This window comes from Helicoverpa zea, chromosome 12, assembly GCF_022581195.2.
Source record: "Helicoverpa zea isolate HzStark_Cry1AcR chromosome 12, ilHelZeax1.1, whole genome shotgun sequence".
Classification (NCBI taxonomy): domain Eukaryota; kingdom Metazoa; phylum Arthropoda; class Insecta; order Lepidoptera; family Noctuidae; genus Helicoverpa; species Helicoverpa zea.
Genome location: NC_061463.1, coordinates 11,832,529 through 11,854,465, shown reverse-complemented (window position 1 = coordinate 11,854,465; position 21,937 = coordinate 11,832,529). Strand labels below are relative to the sequence as shown.

Sequence of the window (21,937 nt, the reverse complement as noted above, 5' to 3'; positions counted from 1 at the left end):
GATAACAACCATAGACCAAAACTTCTAGGATTCTGACAGTTTAGAGGTGCGAAAACTTACTAGGATTCTCGCCACAGAGTGTCTTTGGTTAGCACGTGTGCCTAGAATTTTCAGCCTTTCTAAGTGTTTTGGTGAACTTTTGTGACTTAGTTTTGTGTTTGTGTGTTGTCCTTGTGTTTGTTTCCAGTGGTGTACTGTTATTTCGGTAACTTACTAGTTGTTTATAAGCATAATGGATCAAAATAAACCTCCCGATCCCGATCCTCCCGACATCTCTGCATATGCTCCTCTTTCCCCCAACTATCCGCTATCCCAACTCGCTGATGTTGCTTGCAGCATCGCGGACTCCCAGACCCCATCAACCTCGTATACCAGGAAACGCTCCGGAGATGATGCTAACATTGGCGTGTCAACCCCGCCATCCAAACAACAAAGAAACCTAGTTGGCCGCAGCAGGTACTCAGCTACTGATAAGGCACCTTTTATCGTTCATGTCTCTCGATTGGAGCCCCAGCCTAACGCCGGTACCTCTCTACACCCTGTTACTTTCGGAATATTCCTACAAAAACATAATATTACTAACGTTGTCCGTGATGGTGTTAAAAAAGTTGGTAGGAACCGTGTGTCTGTAGAGTTTAAATCCCCTCAGGATGCAAACTCATTTATTATCAACAGCATTTTACATAAGAACTGCTATGTTGCCTCAATCCCCACTTTTAATATAACTAGGATGGGAGTTGTGACTGGTGTTCCCACAGATTTAAATGAAGAGGAAGCCCAAAAATACTTACAGGTCCCTTCAGGTTGTGGTGAAATCCTGAAAGTTCGTCGCATAAGCAGGAAAGTAGTTATAGATGGAGTAACTGAATTCAAGGCAACAGAGACATGTGTACTTACCTTTGATGGCCAAGTATTGCCTCAAAGAGTTTTTTGCTGTTACACTTCCCTTCCAGTTCAGCAATATGTTTATCCCACCATCCAGTGCCGTAAGTGCTGCAGGTTTGGTCATGTGGAACTAGTGTGTCGGTCCAAGCCTCGCTGCAGTAAGTGCGGCCATGATCACCCTGGTGATGGTTGCAGCACTTCTGAGGCGGAGGCATTCTGTGTGCTCTGCTCAGGGAATCATTTTGCAAATAGCAAGTCATGCCCGGAGTTGGGTAGACAGAAGGCCATTAAGACGGTTATGGCTGAGAAGTCCCTTTCATATGCTGAAGCTAGCAAATCTGTCCCACTTGCTTCTCGCAATTATGCGAATGCTGCAAAAGCAGTTCCCGCCCCTACTCAGTCATACCGCAAAACTGTTTTTCTTAAGCCAAGGACCCATGCCCCTCTATCTCCCTCTTATGATAAAGCTGCCCATCAGCAGATTATTAACTCCCCTGCACCTTCACAGCCTGATGGCTGCGCTCTGAATAACCCATTCATTGATAGTAATGTTTCCTCAATAATAGATATACTTATTAAACTTCTATCTACAATCCTATCCACCAATAATACCCAATTACCGTCCAACGTTGCCTACCAATTAACTAACCTTTTATCAAATATTAGAAATGGCGCCTCGCCAAGTATTCCTTCAATGGAATGTGAGGAGCGTGTGGCATAAAAAGCACGACCTCATATTCCTCCTCAACAAATTCAAGCCTCTGGCTTGCTCTGTAGCTGAGACTTGGCTCACCCCGAGTCTCAGTTTTAATATACCACTATTTAATATTCTCAGATGTGACAGATCTGATGGCTATGGAGGGTCGGCTCTCCTTGTTAATAATCGTGTCCCCCTCTCCACCTTGTCCCTTCCGGTTCTGGATGGTGATATGAATATAGTTGCGTGTAGAATCGAGGGTATCACTGTTTTATCGGTGTATATTTCCCATCCTCAGCGTAGGTTTTTAACCACCATTAGGGACATTTTGAATAGCATAGAAGGACCTGTGCTCGTCATGGGTGACTTCAACTGTCACCACTTTAGATGGGGCTCCAATCGTTGTGATTCGTTTGGGGAAGGTTTAGTAGAAATCTTGGATGATTTAGACCTTTGCATCTTAAATGATGGTAGCCCTACTCGTAGATCCCTTCCAGGACAGCAAAAGAGTTGTGTAGACCTCACATTCTGTTCAGTTGAGTTAGCGGCATCAATTCATTGGGAATGTACTACTCTGACGCATGGTAGCGACCATTTCCCCATTGTTGTAACTTTAATTAATAAAACTTATTTAGAGAAAACTTCTCCTCCACTATTGAAGTACAACTTGTCCAAACCTGATTGGTCGAGGTTTGCATCTTTACTGGAGGGGAAAATTAGTATGCTTCCAAATTTAAATTCAAGTTTCCAAGATTCTTCTGGTCACTGCCATGCTAAGAGCTGCTACGATGGCTTTATCTCGGCCATTACCTTAAGCGCAGACTCTACCTTTCCGTTGCGCAACTGTGCCAGAAATAAAATCCCGTCACCCCCGTGGTGGGATCAAGAATGCACATCGGTTATTAAAGAAAGAAAAGAGGCCGAAAAACAGTACAATGATGCGATGAATAGCGTCAATCTTATACGGTACAGACGAGTGTTAGCTCAATCTCGGCGGCTTCTTCGCAAGAAGAAACGTCGCGGTTGGGTTAAGTTTTGCACTTCTCTATCCCCTTCCACTCCTATTTCAGCAGTTTGGAAGAGCATTAATCGTTTCAGGCGAGGCTGCTCCCCATCTATCTCTTCCCCTATCTCGAGACAAACTGCTGAATCCTTTTTCGACAAAATTGCTCCAGCCTATGTTCCTTCTTCCTCAGAACTTCTGCTCCCGTCTGTAAATATTTTGGACGATCCTATGAATGAACCATTTTCGTTGGAGGAACTTGATGCGGTGTTACGTCATGTTAGGGATTCCGCCCCAGGCATAGACGGCATACCGTACTCATTTGCAGTTCATTTTGGTTTTGAAGCAAAAAAGTATTTTTTAGGAATAATAAATTATTGTTATCAATTTGGTTGGGTTCCTGAACAGTGGAAAGCTCAGATAGTAATTCCTCTTTTGAAGCCCGGCAAGACTGCTGATGATCCGAATGGCCTTAGACCAATTGCTTTGTCCTCAGTGTTGGCCAAGATATTGGAACATTTAATTAAAAATAGACTTGAGTGGTTGGTGGAGTCTAGGGATTTACTGCCGAGCCATCAGTTTGGCTTTAGAAAGGGGCTTAGCACCATGGACAGTGTGGCAATTTTGGTTACTGATATCCGTACAGCCTTTTCCAAAAATGAATCTGCTGTAGCCACTTTCCTTGACATCTCTTCCGCATACGACAGCGTCCTTCTTCCAGTTCTCAGGCAAAAATTGCAACAGCTGAGGATTCCGGGTAAGATGGTACAATGTATATGCGCACTCCTCATGTCTCGCTCTTTGATGCTCAGAGTGCAGGGGGAGGTATTTGAGGTGAGACAGACGTGGAAGGGCCTTCCCCAAGGCTCAGTTCTGAGCCCCCTACTATACAACCTGTATACAGCAGACATTGGCTCCTGCCTTAATTGTGACTGCCACCTTCTACAATACGCGGACGACCTAGTGTTGTATGTAGTTAATTCATCTATTGCGGACGCTGCCTCATCTCTCTGTCTCTCCCTGGACTCTCTGCACACATGGCTTTTGAACCATGGTCTCACGTTATCCGCCCCAAAAAGCTCGGTAGTGATTTTTTCCCGAAAACTACTGATCCCTCAGGTCTCAGTTAACATTCAAGGACAAGATATTCCCATAAATAATAAAACAAAATTTTTAGGCGTTTTCTTAGATTCAAAATTATCCGGGATTCACCACTTTAACTATTTGATCCAAAGATGCGAAAGAGCAATCTCCATCTTAAAAGCTCTCGCTGGTGTCTGGTGGGGGGCCCATCCCTTCACTTTGAAACTGGTCTACAATGCTTTAGTCCGCAGTATCCTGGACTATGGGTCACACTTGGTGATTCCAAGCAACAAAGGTGCCTTGGCCGGTTTAGATAGGATTCAGTCTCAATGCCTTCGAATCATCTCAGGTTGCATGAAGTCGTCGCCTATTAACGCCTTGCAGGTCGAATGCGCGGAACCTCCTCTAGCCCTGAGACGTCAGTACCTTGCTTCCCGTTTCCTATCCAGGGTTATTCCCAAGTCGTCCCACCCCCTCATCCCAAAACTCAGAGAGCTTGACACTCTTTGTCACAGCTCCAAATATTGGGAACACAAAGAAATCCCCCTATTCCTAAAAGCATACCGGTTTTTTCAAAATTTAGAATCCCCCATTGCTCCATATCCCAGACTTCCTCTATTTAATTACCCCTATGAAGTACTTTGCTTCACCCCTAAAATATTCTATAACATTGGCATATCCAAAAACTCCCCATCGGCAAATTCGGCCTTTAATGCGGTTTTGGGTGAACGATGGATTGGGTTTCAAAAGTTCTTCACGGATGCTTCCAAATCAAATGGTGGCTGTACTGGAGCCGCGGTTTACTATCAGAACTCTAAAATAATTTTGAAATTCAAATGTCCGAAGGAGTCTTCTGTATTTACAGGCGAGTGTGTGGCACTATTGGAAGCTTGTCGTTTTATAGAGTCCCATGAGATTAGCTATGGAGTTATCTTTACTGACTCCCTTAGCTGTCTCCAAGCCCTATCCCAGAATCCCTTCAGAACTAAACTCCATTGTCCTATTGTCCTGGATATTAAAAAGTCCCTTTTCTCCTGCACTAGGCAAGAGAAAGAAGTTCACTTAGTCTGGATTCCTAGCCATTGCGGTATAGCGGGCAATGAATGTGCCGATGCATTGGCCAAAGATGCGTGTTCATCTGAGTCTGCTGACCTTGTACACTTCTCCCTTCAAGGGCATGACCTGCTAAACCTCCCTAAATTGAGTCTTGAGACCTCGTGGCAGGAATGCTGGAACATTTCCAGCAAAAAGAAGGGTAGCTCTTATTTCGCCATTCAACCGGTTGTAAAACCAAAACCGTGGTTTTCAAAATTTAAAAAATACCCTAAAAGGGTAATTTCAGTCCTGTGCAGAATACGGTTAGGTCACTGTTGTACACCGGTCTTTCTGCGCAAAATTCGGGTGCAGGATTCATCCCTCTGCGAGTGTGGACTGGATGAGGGTACCCTGGACCATATATTTTTTGACTGTCCTAACAACTCATCCTTTGATTTATATGGTCGTCTCCAAAAACTTAAAATTCCTCTCCCTACTAATTTCCGTTCCCTCTTATCCCACTCCTGTCCAGAACTGCTCCAGATGCTGTTGATGTTTATACATCAAAACAATATTAAATTATAAACTGTGGCCTATATTTAGGCCTCAGTTTGTATGGTTGTGGTATATGTATGTTATGTGTTACTAACATTTTCTTGTTATTTTTATATATGTAAATGTATTTCTGTTTGTTTCAGTGCCGTCCTACTAACACATTAAGTTACACAAGATCGGCCACAGCTCCGTCTTAAATCAATATATGTATATATATATTTTTTTTTTCATTAAAAGCACTACTTGCTTGTCATCCCACTTGTCATTGGCAGAATCGTCGAATTGACATCGACACGGATTGCCATATTCAAAAATAGAATAGAATAGAAAACTTACTAAATCTGAGTTTCCTGTTGAAAACTACTTCTAAGGTGACTATCCGAACGAAAAAGTTCAGAGACTTTCTGCATCTGCTGCAGCTCCGCTCATCCGCTGCAATGTTTGTCACATGTCATGTCACTGTCATGTTATGTTTTGAAAAGAGCTCACGCCTCACATCACACTCTCAACAATAATACAATTGCTGTAAATTAAAAATAAAGTAAACAATACCAAAATGAATTTTGGTGGTACTTTAAGAGTGAATAAATTCGCATGTTTTACATTAGGATTTATACTATTTTTAATAATTTATTGGCGGACTGGTAACGCTGGTTTTCCTATGGAGAAAACCGACCTTATTAATTTAAAGAGTTTATTAAAAGCGGCTGTTGTGGCCGCTGAGCGGGGTGGTAAGAAGGTGATGGATGGGAAGAGCCATGAATTAAATGTTAAAAGCAAAGGTAAAACGCTGGAAGGGGCGAACGACCCGGTTACCGATGCAGATTACGCTTCGCATTGCTTAATGTACTATAGTTTGAAGAACACGTTCCCGAAGCTGACGGTGGTTTCCGAGGAGCACACAAAGAGTGGGACGAGCTGTGAGGACCAGCCTGCGATTGATATCGAACAGACTCTGCCAGGGAACAGTATAGTGGAGTACATGAATGATGAGCTGGTATATGTGAAGGATGTCAGTGTGTGGATCGACCCCTTGGACGCCACGAAGGAGTACACAGGTAATTTATTACAATCCTCATATTTCAGTCCAACACTGAACAATATGCAACTATTGGTTTCCTGTAACAATATGAAGGAATTTGGCTACTCAGCAAGTACAATTTACGACATATTATTTTAGCGAACCCATGTATAAATTATTTATATTGCATTATACATACAATACCAAGGAGGTTGTATGTACTTGTAAAACTATTTTATAGAATTTTTGCTTGACAGATTAGTGAAATTAAAATACGTCTGTTCATAGTGTGGCCTTTGCCAACCATACTGATAAGAGGCAATAAAAATACTGAAAAGTTTGTATATAGGTTTTATTGCTTTATTTTTGACTGAGTTGATCTTGTGAGAAGTTTTATTTCACTTCTTGATATTAGGGTATACAGCTAACTGCCTTGTGTTTTCCCAAAATTGGGACCTATGATCTGTAATTGGGTTAGACAATAAAAGCCACTTTCCAATTAGAACTTGTAAGATAATGACCAATTTGCAATAGACTTAATAAATTGTTGAATCCTAGTTTTAAAAAAATTACTGGCATGATCAATTATCTTGAAGAATTTTATATCACAGTTTATGTGAATGCTATATTTTATATACAAAACATTGTTCATAGCATTTGAATAAAGCTGTAGCTGCCTTAACATGTATGTATAACATACTCATAGTAACAAGGTACTTGTTTGATTGCGTAACCTACCTAATTAGTTATGCTGTGCATTGATAATATTAATGAGTTCAATGGTAGTTTTCACTGTTAAGTGACATGATGATTTTTTATTGTTTGAAATTAATAGTATATTAGCTAAAGTTGATAATGGAGACTATTCGTCTCAGGGATCGCATTTTTCTCCACTGTTTTTCATACTGTCCAAATTGGCTCTATCATGTAACCATGAAAGTGTTAAAAATCTGTCATTCAAATTAATAATATTAGATAGCAACTGTCTTATGAATCAATATCACCTTTCTGCCTTTATTCCATAGATAGAGCAGCATATCTTCTTCCACACTTAATCTAACATCAGCAAGTCCTATGAACAAACATCAACTAAAAACTGAACTTATATAATTGCAGAGGGTTTGTACGAGTATGTGACAACCATGGTGTGTGTGGCTCTGAAGGGGGTGCCTATTATAGGGGTCATACACTACCCCTTCATTCCTAAAACTTACTGGGGCTGGTATACCAAGAAGCCATCAACCAACATGCCCAAAGCGACCCATGTAAGTTTCAAGTTCAGCTGCTAAAATTTACTTATGATAAAAATCGAAAAACCACCCTGGATAGCATTTTATTTTAAATTACAATCATGTTTTAGTATCACTTGAAATGCAAAAAAGGTCAAACAGATTTTTATCGTAAGAAATATCAAAATTGGTTGAAAAATCTATTTCTGAACATTACCAAATATCGTCGCGTAATATCTCGTACCATATTAAAAGTTTGTACTAGTAACTTTAGTTTTGACCCCATCACTTTACAGAAAGAGGAGAACAAAGAGCATCCTCGAGTGGTGGTCTCCCGCTCACACCCCGGCAAGGTGTCGGAGCTAGCGATGTCAGCGTATGGGCCGAAGACCACGGTCTCGTCAGCCGCGGGCGCCGGCTACAAGGTGATGGAAGTCGTCAACGGTACATATGACGTGTACCTTCACGCCACAGCTATTAAGAAGTGGGACTTGTGCGCTGGCGACGCCATCATTAAGACTGTCCGAGGTAAGATGACGACGATCAAAGGCGAGAACATCGATTACTCAGCTGACAGTGATGTGAAGGTCTCAGGAGGTATCCTTGTGACCAGGTTCGACCATCAGTACTATGTGGACAAGTTACAAGTTGTGTTGTTAATCTAGCAACAGAAGGTTGTTGGGATGTGGTTATCAAAGATGTAGTGCTAAGCTCGACTGGGTATAAAAGTATTTATTTTTATTGTGTCTAGTCTTGTGGCACATACTTAGTACTCATCATACTAGTTTATAGATGACTCACTTGAAAGTTTCCAGTGAAGTTTAATTTATTAATGTTTTATCAAATTTTGGAGTAATTAATGACTAAGCTGATATAGAAAAACAAAATTGTGGGCTTGGGCTGTGAAATTAATGATGGATTAAAAAATAAAGGTTGTAACTAAAATGTAATGATACGACAAAAATAAATGCCTTCTATAGCACCTTAATTAAAATTAAAAACTTAAATTCCTTTCCATTCCTGCATTTTAGAATACCTACTTACACCTAACATTTAATAAGTTTGCAAGTTTTTTTTTTCTATTTATGTATTAATATAAGTTTTTAAACCTGTCACAAATTCAAACAACTTTATGGCAAATCTGACTACAATTATCAGTAAACTTTTTATTCCTCGGTTTGCTGTTAAGTATTTGCGCGGGAAATTAGGGACAACATAACCTAGTAGATCTGTAAAATATATTTTTATGTAAATCCGATTTGTACAAATGTTTGTTGTTAAGTAATTAAGTGAGAGACTTAAAATGTTTAACTTATTTATTTGTACTCATTATAACGAAATAATATTAATTAATTATTTAAATAAATTAGCTAGTACTTAACATAAGTATGTTGTGCAATTTACGAAACTCGAATCATGTGAATCAAATTCATTTTTGGAAATAGTGGTTGTTTATAGAATTATGTTTATTGAAGTCTTCTTTTGAATGTTTATTTTAATTGTGGCTGAGTCAACAATTTACAATAATATATGACTCCATTATTGTAAAGAATAGACCAATGGTTCGACAGGGATGTGGAATAAAAATGCTAGGTATTTGTTTTGCTTTTGTATTGTCTTTAAAATTATGGGATGATGTCAATTGATTAAAATATTATTGCATGATACCTACGTATCTAAAATGTTTCAAGTTTTAGAGACCTAACCAATGGATTGATTTTGTGTAATATACTTGTGGGATCCTAAATCTATGCAAAGGTACCATAGGCCAGGTTAGGCTCCTTGACCTGTCTCAATTATTATTTATTTTAGTGTATAAGTATATTCTGTCATTATTTGTGTTTTGTGTCATAATATTACTTATTTTCGTGTTTTGTCTTTAAATGGGTTTAATCAACTGCAATATTCTTCAAACTTTTTCAATTTATTTTAAAAATTAAATTATTTTCATATTAAATGACATTTGTTGTGCCTCACACATCAATATAGTGTGCAATAATTTATAGGTAAATGGAATAAAATTACGAAAACATGTTTAACTATATTTTTATTTCAATAAATTAAGCAGGTTGTTTCATTAATACACAATTAATGCATTTCCGTAAATCATAAGGTACACATCACCCAGCAATTTGTTATCTAATAATACAGGAATGTGTTGCTAGCCTAATGTGAAAGTTTGCAATCATAAAACATGACAAAACTTTGACAAAAGTGAATTTATAACGATCTCCACATAGCACCGGTATATTGCAAAATTAAAGGGGAATATTATTATATAAAACGTCTTGTCAGAGACCATTATGTTTCTGTAATTTGTTTGGTCTAAATCACTTGACAATACTTTGTAGTAGACTAGTATTTGGATGCATTGCGAAGAGGTTCAATATGAAGTCCGCAGTTCCGGCGGCGGATGGTGTATGAACAAATATTCACAGCGAGTATAACTATGTTGCATATATAATATTAGTCTATGATTCAATGAATCCCTTATTGACATACGTAAATAAAATTTCATACAAAATTACATTCATCATCACGTAGAATATTTACCTACAAATATAAAAACAGAAATTATTGAAGTTATTGCATTTCATTATGCTCACAAAATATCCTATGAAAATAATTACGACTGGCTACGTAATGAACTAATATGAACAGACATTAAGCGTTGACTAAAATTCCCAAAGCATTAATGCAGAATCACAAGTTGAAATAAACTTCATAATGGTTTTGAATAGATTGATTTTTGTTACATTTCGAATAAAATGCTTCAAGCCTCATGTGACATACAGTTGTAAAATGTAGAGTACACTTGAAGCTGAGAGTAAATGTTGACATAGCATGAGTAAATTGCAATTGCTTGGTAAAATCACAATAATAAAAATTAAAAATTATATACAACTAAACAAAGGATGACTGATGCGCGAACAAGACCAATATGCGGTACATTATTAGTTCATACCCTATTACTCTACTTACAAGTATATCTTTAATTTAGCACTGACAAATCCCCTCCATTGTATGATAGTATTTATAGCTTAGCTTCGAACTCTGTCTCAACCCAAGAGGAATTCACGTCATTGGGCATGAACATAAATGTGAAGGTATTTTTAGGCACATAATTATTTCCAATGCATGTGTATCTCCATAGTGTAGGGTATTGAGAGCAGCGATTTTCCACTAACTATAAATTTTAGTACACAGCTGCATTATTGAACAATCTGGGCAAACCGCATAGTGAATGTTACAATAGTTTGCAAGTACGACGACACAGGACAACAATTAGTTGGACGCAAACAAGTTGTAACTTATTCGGGTAGATGTTATAACTAATTGGACGCACATCGTAGACAGCACACGTGAAGCCGATTTCAGTTGGGTTGTAGTATTTACCCACATGTTCAATACGTGGCAGCATCTTCATACTGGTGAATTTATCGTCGCCGACATCAGCAGCCGTGTTGCGGGAGCGGGCGGGCGCCGCAGCCCGCGTGTTCCCGCGCGTCGCGTCGTATGTACATAACAGTTTACAATAACATACCGTATAGTTATAACACTTAACACATACTGAGATTTATCGTCCGTGCTCGATACAGCGACGCGATGTTTTGTTAGACGGAGTCATCTGGAACATTACAATTTATGTCACTATCTAGAAACTGTTTTATTGTCTGAAGTTAGTCAAAAATTATGTATTTCCCACACCATTGAAGTAAAATGGAGATGGAAAGAGAGAAGGTTTGTATAAAAACAATACCAATTTTGTAGGGGTTAAAGAAGATGGATCAAAATTGCCCCACGTCCTATAACAATGTGACGTATCTCAAAAAAAAGATAAAAATGTTTAAAAAAATATGGCATACTCTCCAATTCATTTTTTTTACACCTTCATACGAAAAAAATGCTTTAAAAATTGTTCAGGCGCTGTTATGAAAACGTCGTTCATAGAACTATTAATGGACTATTTTATTAAATTGTTTTTTTGTTTGACAGAGTATACCTCACAGGTGGTCCCATAATCATCAGGTCAGGATCTGATGATGGAAACCCTGAGAAATTCAGGGCAACTTTTGAAAGTTGTAGGCATGCGAAGAATAAAAACTTGACTATAAGGTGTATGTCTTATAACAATATGCAACAGTGAAGATTTGGAGCTGACCTGATGATGGAAACGAAAGAAGGTCGAGGGAACTCGACAACTGAATATGTGAACTACCTCGTGTTTGGGCTTGTATTACTTGTATTGAATAGACCTTTGCAACAGTGAAGGTTTGGAGCTGATCCGATGATGAAGACCAGAGAAGGTCGGGGGGACTCGACAACAAAATATGTAAACTACCTCAGAAGTCGGTGTCTAATGGATGTACCTAAGTTTATATCCCCACCGACTTCTTCCTATTTTTGGCTTTTCAGTGACAAGCACAGTTGTCACTATCCGCATAAGTGGAAAGTTCTCATCAATACGAATAATATAAGCCCAAACACGAGGTAGTTCACATATTCAGTTGTCGAGTTCCCTCGCTCTTCTCTGGTCTCCATCATCAGATCAGATCCAAATCTTCACTGTTGCAAAGGTCTATTCAATACAAATAATACAAGCCCAAACACGAGGTAGTTCACATATTCAGTTGTCGAGTTCCCTCGACCTTCTTTCGTTTCCATCATCAGGTCAGCTCCAAATCTTCACTGTTGCATATTGTTATAAGACATACACCTTATAGTCAAGTTTTTATTCTTCGCATGCCTACAACTTTCAAAAGTTGCCCTGAATTTCTCAGGGTTTCCATCATCAGATCCTGACCTGATGATTATGGGACCACCTGTGAGGTATACTCTATCAAACAAAAAAACAATTTAATAAAATAGTCCATTAATAGTTCTATGAACGACGTTTTCATAACAGCGCCTGAACAATTTTTAAAGCATTTTTTTCGTATGAAGGTGTAAAAAAAATGAATTGGAGAGTATGCCATATTTTTTTAAACATTTTTATCTTTTTTTTGAGATACGTCACATTGTTATAGGACGTGGGGCAATTTTGTATGGATTGTGATCCGTCTTCTTTATGAAGTGAGATTTATTTAACACAAATTGTGACCACAGAGAATTTTCATTCTTGGGATTGTTAAAAAATCCAGAAAGGTCATCCATTCTAATATTCATAATACAACAGCAACACAAACAAAGTTGTGAGTTGGACAAAAATATTGATACTCTTATCCTACATAACATGGACAAGTAATGTATTGATTGTACAAGATTCCATCGGCCGCGATAACATTATCTAGTCAGATAACGCATATTACAATATGAGTTGTGGCTGACATGCATTTTGATAATATTCCCTTGTTGGGGACCAAGACAATTACAAAGGAGTGAGACAAAATGAACAAAAAAAATAATGTTAACTTCATCCTAGTGGGAAAAAATTAAACTAACTTTCAGACATCACTATGTCTGGTTATCCGAATGTCCCCGATTGGGTAATAATTTGATTGATTGGATAATTTTAGTTAAATATTATTATGGTTCGTACTCACCATGATACCACCATTTCGTTTTCTTAGGATTTTTGTTGCAGGTTTTTACGTAAAATGAGTTATCCGGTGGTCGTTTCTGAAATGTGAAATGAAGCAGATTGAATTTTCTTGAACAGATTTTTTAAAATTTCTAATGCTCTGATAAGGCATAAGGTCTTCTTCGCTAGAAAATGCAATGTTTGGCGAGTCGTAACAAGTTCCTACGTGTTTCGGAAGGCAAGTTTGCAAAAGTCGTTACGGCTGGTCAGAAAGCAGAACTTCTGAAAATCAATCTTACAAAGGGGAGATGGCGATGCATATGCCTTGATCAGTATATTTTCCAGAGTGACCGACTGCCTGGCCGTTTTCAATGTTGGCTTCTAGTCCAATTAGATTCAGGTTAATACCAGTGTTTTACTTTGTATGAACTCCCCTGGCTGACTGGCTGTCAGACAAATAATATTAACATACCCCATATAAAATGTTAGATTACCTTCTCCTTACAGCTACTGAGCATGGACACGATGGACAGACAGACGGACTGCACGGACAGCGCAGGCGACCAGTCGTCCGTCAGTATGGACAGGCAGATGTGCCCGTTGGAGTACACGTGCGGGTGGATCGGTATGTTATTGCCTATGAACGTCACCTGGAAGCACAGAATAAACATGGTTTAGGACGGAGAAAACTTCAGGAGACAGCTGGGTGGAGGTGAGGACCTATTTTATTGGCTACTTCGATGTTTTTAAAAATTGCCAGATTCCGGTGAGTGTTAAATCATTTTGGAGTCGCCCAAGAACAAGAAACAGGCGTAAGAGTATCACGTCTTTCTGAAAGTCGTCATCCCTTGAAAGACTTTCAGGACATCTGATAAGAGCAGAATTACAGAAAAGACAAAACGATAGCAAAATATTTTGCTATACTCCTTGGAACATATGCCCTTAAATATATACCTAGTTAGTAAGAAAATTTCATTCTAATGGCCTCTAATGAGAAAGCGTCAAATACATTAAATACCGTGACTAATTCTAGCCGTAATTTTTAAGCCTCTAGATACAAAAGGCTTGATTTAACAAGAGCATTATCTGGCGCGTTACGCCGAGAATCCGGAGCACAATTAATAAACGATTTAAAGTCACTTAGCGCGAGGGATTACCGCCCACCACTCCGAACATTGTTCGAGCCAGTTCATTTGCTCTTAACTAGAGAACTGCAGCGGTGTGACTCATTTTGTGAGCATAGACACATATTTTAGTAAGGACTAGATGTTTCTTGGGGATACACTCGTGTCAGCTTTGAACTACTTCCCGTATACGGATAAAATAAAGATGTCGCCCGTGGTTAGTATAGCTTGCCCGCAATGATATGATTTGTCTTCTCTTATATGAATATGAATCTATACTTACATTACAAAGCTGAAGAGTTTGTTTGAACGCGCTAATCTTAGGGACTAATGGTCCGATTAAAAAAATGTTACATAGCCCATTTATCGAGGACGGTTGTAGGCTACTTTTTATCCCGGGTTCATGCAGAGGTTCCCACTGGATGCGGGTGAAACCGCTGGCAGAAGCTAGTAAAGATGTAAAATTATCGTGCTTAATATTCTCATCTCGTGTGTTCAGGTTTGCACTTGAACTTGATTACATATTGAAACAGCCAGTTAGTTACCCAGCAACTGAATCAATAATAAACTAGATACGGTAAGATACGATACCAGATACGCAGCTGATAAAATATTGGTATAATCAGAATCTTTTACAACCATCTGTGGACATAATATTGAGAATTTGTAGGATACGAAGAACTACCTTAAATCAAAAGAAAGATGTTTCTGTTTCTGCATTATCAAGTACTATCAAAATTAGTTCAGTCATTTCAGAGATGGCTCATGACATCATCCTCCGAGCCTTTTTCCCAATCATGTTGGGGTCGGCTTCCAGTCTAACCGGATTCAGCTGAGTACCAGTGCTTTACAAGAAGCGACTGCCTATCTGACCTCCTCAACCCAGTTACCCGGGCAACCCGATACCCCTTGGTTAGACTGGTGTCAGACTTACTGGCTTCTGACTACCCGTAACGACTGCCAAGGATGTGACTGGCTCATGACATTACATGAAAACCGGCTTCAAAATTTTAATGCAGATTATATACATATATGTAAAAAACGGCTTATTTGTACTCTATAAATACAGTGGCGTGACTGGTCGATATGCAAATGGGTACGAAAGGACATAGGTAGGTGAAACCTATTTCCTAGATAGCATTAATTAGTAAATACCACAGAGTAAGGGAAGATGAACGGAGATGCCATAATGCAGGTAGGTCAAGCCCCTTCTTCTAGATCAAATATATGGACGGTGGGCATAACGACCATTTACGAGTAAACTAACGAGCCGTTCGAGTTCTTTGGGAAATCTGGTCAACGATTGTTGGAATAACCAAAAATTAAGGTATAAAGAAGGTGTTTAAGGGCGGAGCTAGTAATGTTCCTCGTCCCCCGAACACCCGCATTTTGGCGCGGTACTCTTTTTAGGAGATTTTCCGTTATGACATTTTCGCTTTTCATTTTGTTCTCCATGGTAAATACGCCACGCGAAAGTTCAGTGGAGTCTGTTACGTATATTTACGTAGATGATACTTGCTAAATGAAGCGGTTGGTTTCTGTGTACTTTTTTATGTAATACGCTAATAATGGTTTTCATATTAGCAGTTACTTTTGCGCTGCTTCAAATACGATTTGTGTTCTGCGTTTATCTCACATAGATTCGCGATTCAAGCTTAGAACATAGTTATTCTTTTTTTACGGCTTATTTTATACGTGATCTATTTAAGCCCTCTTCGCAAAATTCATTATTCGATCCGCGCGCGCGATTCCAACTGGAAAGATACAGTTTTGACGAATTAGGCGACATTAATATACCCCAAAAGTGGATGCAAGAATTAATTTTCTACAGCTAAACAAAGTTTTTCCTCAAAGCATAATAACTGTTACAACGCGAACGATCTGAAAATAGTTTATAGCAAATTCCGAGCACTAGAGAATGGCGCAGCGCCGCTTCAACTTATTCACAATTAAACCGATGTCTGCATTGACAGCTTGCTACAGTTACTGCAGAAATAGATATTACTGACTTGACACCAATACTGGGCATAATAAAATTTAAAGGATTATCTGATCGTAACTAGGGGTTTCTGGACGAAGGCTTGTTTGAATTTCGAAGATGCATGAGCATTGATTATCCTGCCGTGATGGAAAAAGGAGTTGGACAGTTTTAGACCTTATAAGGCGAGGATTTCAGTCAATGTCTTTCTACAATTAAATCGCTAGCAGAAACGTAAAAAATACATAGTAGTGAAATGTAAGTATAAATCCCGTACCTACACATTATTTTTTTTACGAATAGATAAAAATAAGAATACGATCTTTAATAAGAGAGCAAGACTTCACAACTTTTCATTTACTGTTAATATGTGATGTATATTATTATTTTTGTTCGTTTCCAAGTTTCGAACCAATTGCAAGATAGACATCACGTCACGTCTTTTTCTGTGTAGGTAAATATTTCAGACATAGGTAATGTAATAGCATGTAAACAATTTAAATTCTGTGAACTTTGAAATGATTTAATTGGATTAATTTATTAACCAGATTAGCAGAGCCGATGCATCACTCATACTGTGGGCTAAACCTAACATATGCAAGGCTTCGAAGTCTATCGATTATTACAAATCGAATGAACTTCAGTTATAAATACAAATGGGCTAATGATAATCGATAATTTGAGTACATTGTTGTGTAGTTTTGTATTTCGGTTGCTATAATTGACCTTTGGATCGGAATACCACGAGGCATTATACTTCGATACAATTTTGTTATTGATGCCACATATAGAACTACCATTATCTACCAACAATGTTTCAGCATGTTTCTAACTTTCGAGAAATGTCAGCTCAAATACGCATTGATTCAACATTATTTAACTTTTTACTTTACCTACTTCTGGGTAATTCATTGCAATTTTTAATAAAAACTGAAATAACTAATAGGTCACTCACGCTATGCAGGCTAAGATCTATCTTCGAAACTGAAAGCGCTTTACCAATTTCTGCATGAAAGTATAATTATTGTTAATGTTAAAGTTGGCCAGTAAATGCAATTTTTTGTTAGCAGACTTTGTAAATACATTAAGTCATTAAGCAATAAGTACAGTTTTTATGGCATTAAGAAAATACCGTCAAGGTGCAAGGGTAAAGTTTTATAAACACTAAAAACTGCAAGCCAGTTGAACCGAGATAATTAGTGCAATTGTTACGGTGGTATATAGTTTTTTTAAATGCAGAATTTTAATTAATTTTAATGGTAGCAAATTAATTATCTTTATTGGCATTGAGAGTAGGTACAAGACGTTGAAATTATTTTATTTCTAGGTAAAAATAGACAAGAAACTCGTTACATTTAAATAGTTGTGGAAGAACCGGTTTCGTTCTAAAATTGTTTAGATAATAGGAGAATAATTGATCATCACAAAATGTTTTTAGGTTCGTTGATAAATGGTAGAAGAAAATATATGTCACTACAAATATAAAACAGTATCCGCAAGAAAAGAAAAGAAAAAAATACTACAAGGATTTTCATGAGGTATTCACCAATAAACAGAGTAGGTAATTCATGAGGCAAGTTCAGATATGTTTAATTTGCAAATTAAACAACTACCCTGAGTGCAGCCTAGGAGGCCTTATAAATTACAAAGACGGAAGATTCCCCAAAAATGTTCATCATCATATTATTTAAAAGACAAATGAGTCACAACAAATTGTCAATTAAACATTATTGTGTCATTCAAGCAGTCCAATACTTAGTAAGCACAACAAAGTTGCACTGTCGTCGATAACAATTTATCCGGTAACCCAATTCAGCTAATCTAATCCGGAGTTATCTCGAGTTAATATTATTCGTAACCCGGTCCGTTAGTCTCGCGGAAACAAGTAGCGACCTACATGTTTATGTAGTTAGTACTAGTTCCCCGCGGCTTTGCCCACGTCCCGGGAGCACAATTTCCCGCAGCAGGGTAAAAAGGCGCTCCTTAGATACCTGATACATATCATATAATTTAGGAATAGTGTTGCTACTACCGAATTTCGTCACTAATTCTTGTTTATAAAATTGATTAGCTCAGATATGTGAATTAAGACCTAACTTGATCGTATTTGGACTGCTATTATTTATTTATCGTACCCCTGTGAATTTATACAAGCTGATGATTTGCATCCGTGCCATATTCAAGGAGGTAATTATGCTAATGATTCTCGACCCAAATCAATAAAAAAATTGGTACGTAATTTTTTTTTCTTTAATTTTTTTTCGGAATTCCGTAAATGTCATCTAGCCTTATTTAAACTTGGCGCGTGTGTCGCCTTAAAACCGTGCTGTGCCCTCACACAAATGCAAACACAAAGCATACGCAACGATCACTCATAAATTTCATTCATAAAATTGGATTACTTCTGAAATACCACGACATTACAATGACAAAAAAAGCAGTGCATATTAGTTATTTCCCATCTACTGTAATTCCAATCGATTATATACGTATTGTATGTCCTCCTCCTGAACTATGGCACAAATGCAAATCAACAGCTTGTATATCATCAAACAAAATATATTTTTACGAAAAGACTAAGAGAAATCTGTTCAGGTAGGTTATTTCGCGAATTTGGTTGCTTGTAACTTTGATCTATCTAGGACAGCCTGTAATGGTGGTCATTGATGGCAAATATAAAAAACACTATAAAAAGGCATGTCTGTAGTAAAAGTGCCAAGGCGAATTACGTACATACCTACTTCATGGTCACTCACGTTTTTTAAAAGGATTATATTTTCCTGTACACACACGTACCTACATTACATTCCATATGCAATTCAAATAATAATTAGAATGACCTGGTTATAGATATTTGTGTCATTTTAAGGATAATAAATATTTTTAGTTATTTTAACAACTGCAAAATTAGATAAGCAGTTATTATTGAAGTCAAATGTTTCGATATTTGGCATAGCAACTAAGCTTAAAAAGTTCGCATTTAATTAAAATAAAAAAAAACAGCAGTACTTACTTCGGGAGAGTCAAACGGGTACTTGTTTGTGAATTTAAATTGCAATACAAATTTTTCGCCTTCATATAATGTGCCGGGAACACCTTCCATGTGAACTGTCCACCTGACAAACAGAAATCACTTACTTAGAAACATGACACGATAATATTAGACTAAAGCTTGTGGCACATTATAGCAGCACCGCAACAGCACGGCTGCAGCACGGCGTCGCCTCGAATTAAGACTACGGCTAGCTGCCAGCGCGCCAACCACGCGCTGTCCGCTCGCCGTCGGCGCGCCGTTCGCTCGCCGTCGGCGCGCCGGCCGCGCGCCGGCCGCGAGGTGTAAGCTTGCTGTCACCGCAAACTCAATATTATTTTAAGACGATTATGATTGATGTTATGATCGAACACGACGTAATGACGTTGTTTCGCTGCCGGCTCGGAGTCGGCGCGCAATTAGCACGCCGTCGGCGCGCTGTACGCATGACGACCGCTCGCTTGCAGCATGCGGGCGGCGAGTCGAGTTGTGTGGAAGCGGCAAGCGCGCTGACTGCTCGCCGTTGGCTTTTACATATTGACATTACGAAATATATTATAATATACACGATTTAATGCTCTAAATTGAATGACAACTTAAATGCTGGTGTGGAGCCGTGCTGTTTCGGTGCCGCTATAATGTGCCATAACCTTTAAAGCTATTATGTTATAGTAAATCCTCTACCTTTCAACCTTGAAAATAGCATATTCACAAAAAAAGGACACAATGCAAATTCATTGACAATTGTATGATTTGAATCAGGCCAAATTATCTTTGGAAAAAGACAGCTTGAAAACTGATGACTATAGCACTACAAGTAGTTCATTTTGATGTGCACAATAATCACTTAATTTAAGTATAGACAGTTATTTTTGTTAGACAAGGTATTATTATTACCGCTTAATCTTTTTCTGTATAACAGGAGGCCTACAGTAATTGGTAGTGGGATGATAAAAAGATGATGGGACAATTTTGTTTTATCAGCCATTGGCCTATTCTGTGACCATTAATTAAATTAATAATGACTACACTTTTTACAAATTATTGGGCAATTCCATGATTGCACTAATTAGTTATTAATTGCACCATACATTATTGCTGTTCAAGTAATTATTTTTTAATTTATGGAGCTCATTAGCAGGAAGGGTCAAATTCATTGTACAATAACCATGGTATATTTGAAAATAAATTCATTATCTATTTGCTCAAGGCTAAGGGAGGTGGTTGAAAAATATATTAAAAAGATTGATATGACAAAAGCAATAGAAGAATATTGCTTTCTGTCTATCAGATTGTGATACTATAGCTCTTCAATGGATGAACCGAATCAGTGTCAGACCTATATATACCTTGTAACTTGTAAAGCACTGGAGCAAGATCAGCATTACTCAGACTACCTTCTACATTAATTACGTCCATAAAACTTACTATAATTCACATATAAATCTTAAAACAAGTGTCTGCAATGGACAATAAGACATAATATATTTAAAGTATACTAGTGTATGCAACACATGGGCCATGACAACATCAAAGCATGAATAAATAACATCACATGACATAAACATTGCTAAATAGCTCCACAGAACAATCACTACTTAGTTACATCATATGATTTTAAGTGATTTCTTTGTTGTAAAGCATTTTTTTAAATTACTTTTTATGATACTATCATATTTTATGGCATTTTTATTAAAGTAGCAATTTAATTATCTTACAATAGAAAATTGAAATCAAATGATATAAAATTAATATTCTTTGGTTTGTTACAATCCTTTAAATATAGCTTTGATACTCTTTTGAAACAAGGAAGTACTGCATTGAGAACTATTCAAAATATATCAATGTTTACATCACTTTAAAATGTTGTTTTGGCACCACTAATAACTCTACTCAGTTCAGACAAGAGCTTAAACAAAACATCTATATTTACCATGCTATTATTGTGCACAAAACATTATTTATAATGCAAGGCGATGGAATAAAATTTATTGCTGTTTACATACCTATTATTTCAAACAAATAATGGTTCTTCTTGAAAATATGCTTTTGTATCGAATGTGCAGTGCAGTGTTTACTCACAGTGTTAGATTTTGGCTGGCCTGATCTCCGTCTACGGTGACTCCTGGTGGCGGTTCTTTCATCAGGGACATCAGTTCTTTTTGTAATCTCCGCTAAAAACACATCGTACGATATTTATACCCACAAACTTAATAAGTCCTAAGTTCATAACTGCTACACAAGGTGCTACCTTCCAGGGCTGCGGAAACATATTCATATTCACAAGTTTCAACATTACGGCATAAATTTCTTCCTCAACAATAAAATTATGAGTTCTGACAAAAAATCTAATAGCAAATCTGTCACAATACGGACCTCGTTAGATCTACGAATTCATAGATATTTATGTAACCGTTTCGGTACTATTATTTGACGGACTTAATATACTTCAAGCATTGACGATTAATGAGTTTCGTAAAGTATATTATTTTAATTATTTTTTACTTACCTCAGACGGGGACATAGCCGCCATTGTAATCCAATTAGACGTTTGATGTTACTAGTATAAAAATATATTTATCCTATTTATATCATGATGTCAATGAAAATGGATTATGTTCACATTTGTCGTGCTCACTTCCCTTTCATAAATTTATCACATACAATATTACTTAAACAGTTTACAATTTAACTGCGCAGCACGTATTACTGCAACAAATTGTTTTATCTAAATAGTGGGATCCAGAATCCAAATATTTGTTCGTTTCTTTTCTT

The 21,937-nt window shown here is 37.6% G+C and overlaps 2 protein-coding genes across 3 annotated transcripts; one reads left to right on the top strand and one right to left on the bottom strand.

Moving 5' to 3' along the window:
• The first annotated feature begins 5,637 nt into the window (after nucleotides 1–5,637).
• LOC124635002 (putative inositol monophosphatase 3) lies at nucleotides 5,638–9,547 on the top strand. The gene is made up of 3 exons (XM_047170730.1): nucleotides 5,638–6,316; nucleotides 7,396–7,544; nucleotides 7,805–9,547. The coding sequence occupies exons 1-3, from the start codon at nucleotides 5,815–5,817 to the stop codon at nucleotides 8,171–8,173; spliced, it is 1,020 nt and encodes a 339-aa protein (XP_047026686.1). The 5' UTR covers nucleotides 5,638–5,814; the 3' UTR covers nucleotides 8,174–9,547.
• On the bottom strand, nucleotides 9,539–21,812 carry LOC124635003 (ubiquitin-conjugating enzyme E2 W). Of its 2 annotated transcripts, none has more exons than XM_047170732.1 (6): nucleotides 21,672–21,812; nucleotides 21,245–21,336; nucleotides 19,145–19,247; nucleotides 13,524–13,679; nucleotides 13,052–13,127; nucleotides 9,539–11,136 (listed from the first exon to the last, which is right to left on the bottom strand). In XM_047170732.1, exons 1-6 carry the CDS (start codon nucleotides 21,693–21,695, stop codon nucleotides 11,123–11,125), a joined length of 465 nt encoding a protein of 154 aa, XP_047026688.1. In that variant the 5' UTR covers nucleotides 21,696–21,812; the 3' UTR covers nucleotides 9,539–11,122. The 2 variants fall into 2 exon arrangements, with proteins under 2 accessions (XP_047026688.1, XP_047026687.1); XM_047170731.1 differs by lacking the exon at nucleotides 21,672–21,812 and adding an exon at nucleotides 21,414–21,537.
• Between the last annotated feature and the right edge of the window lie 125 nt (nucleotides 21,813–21,937).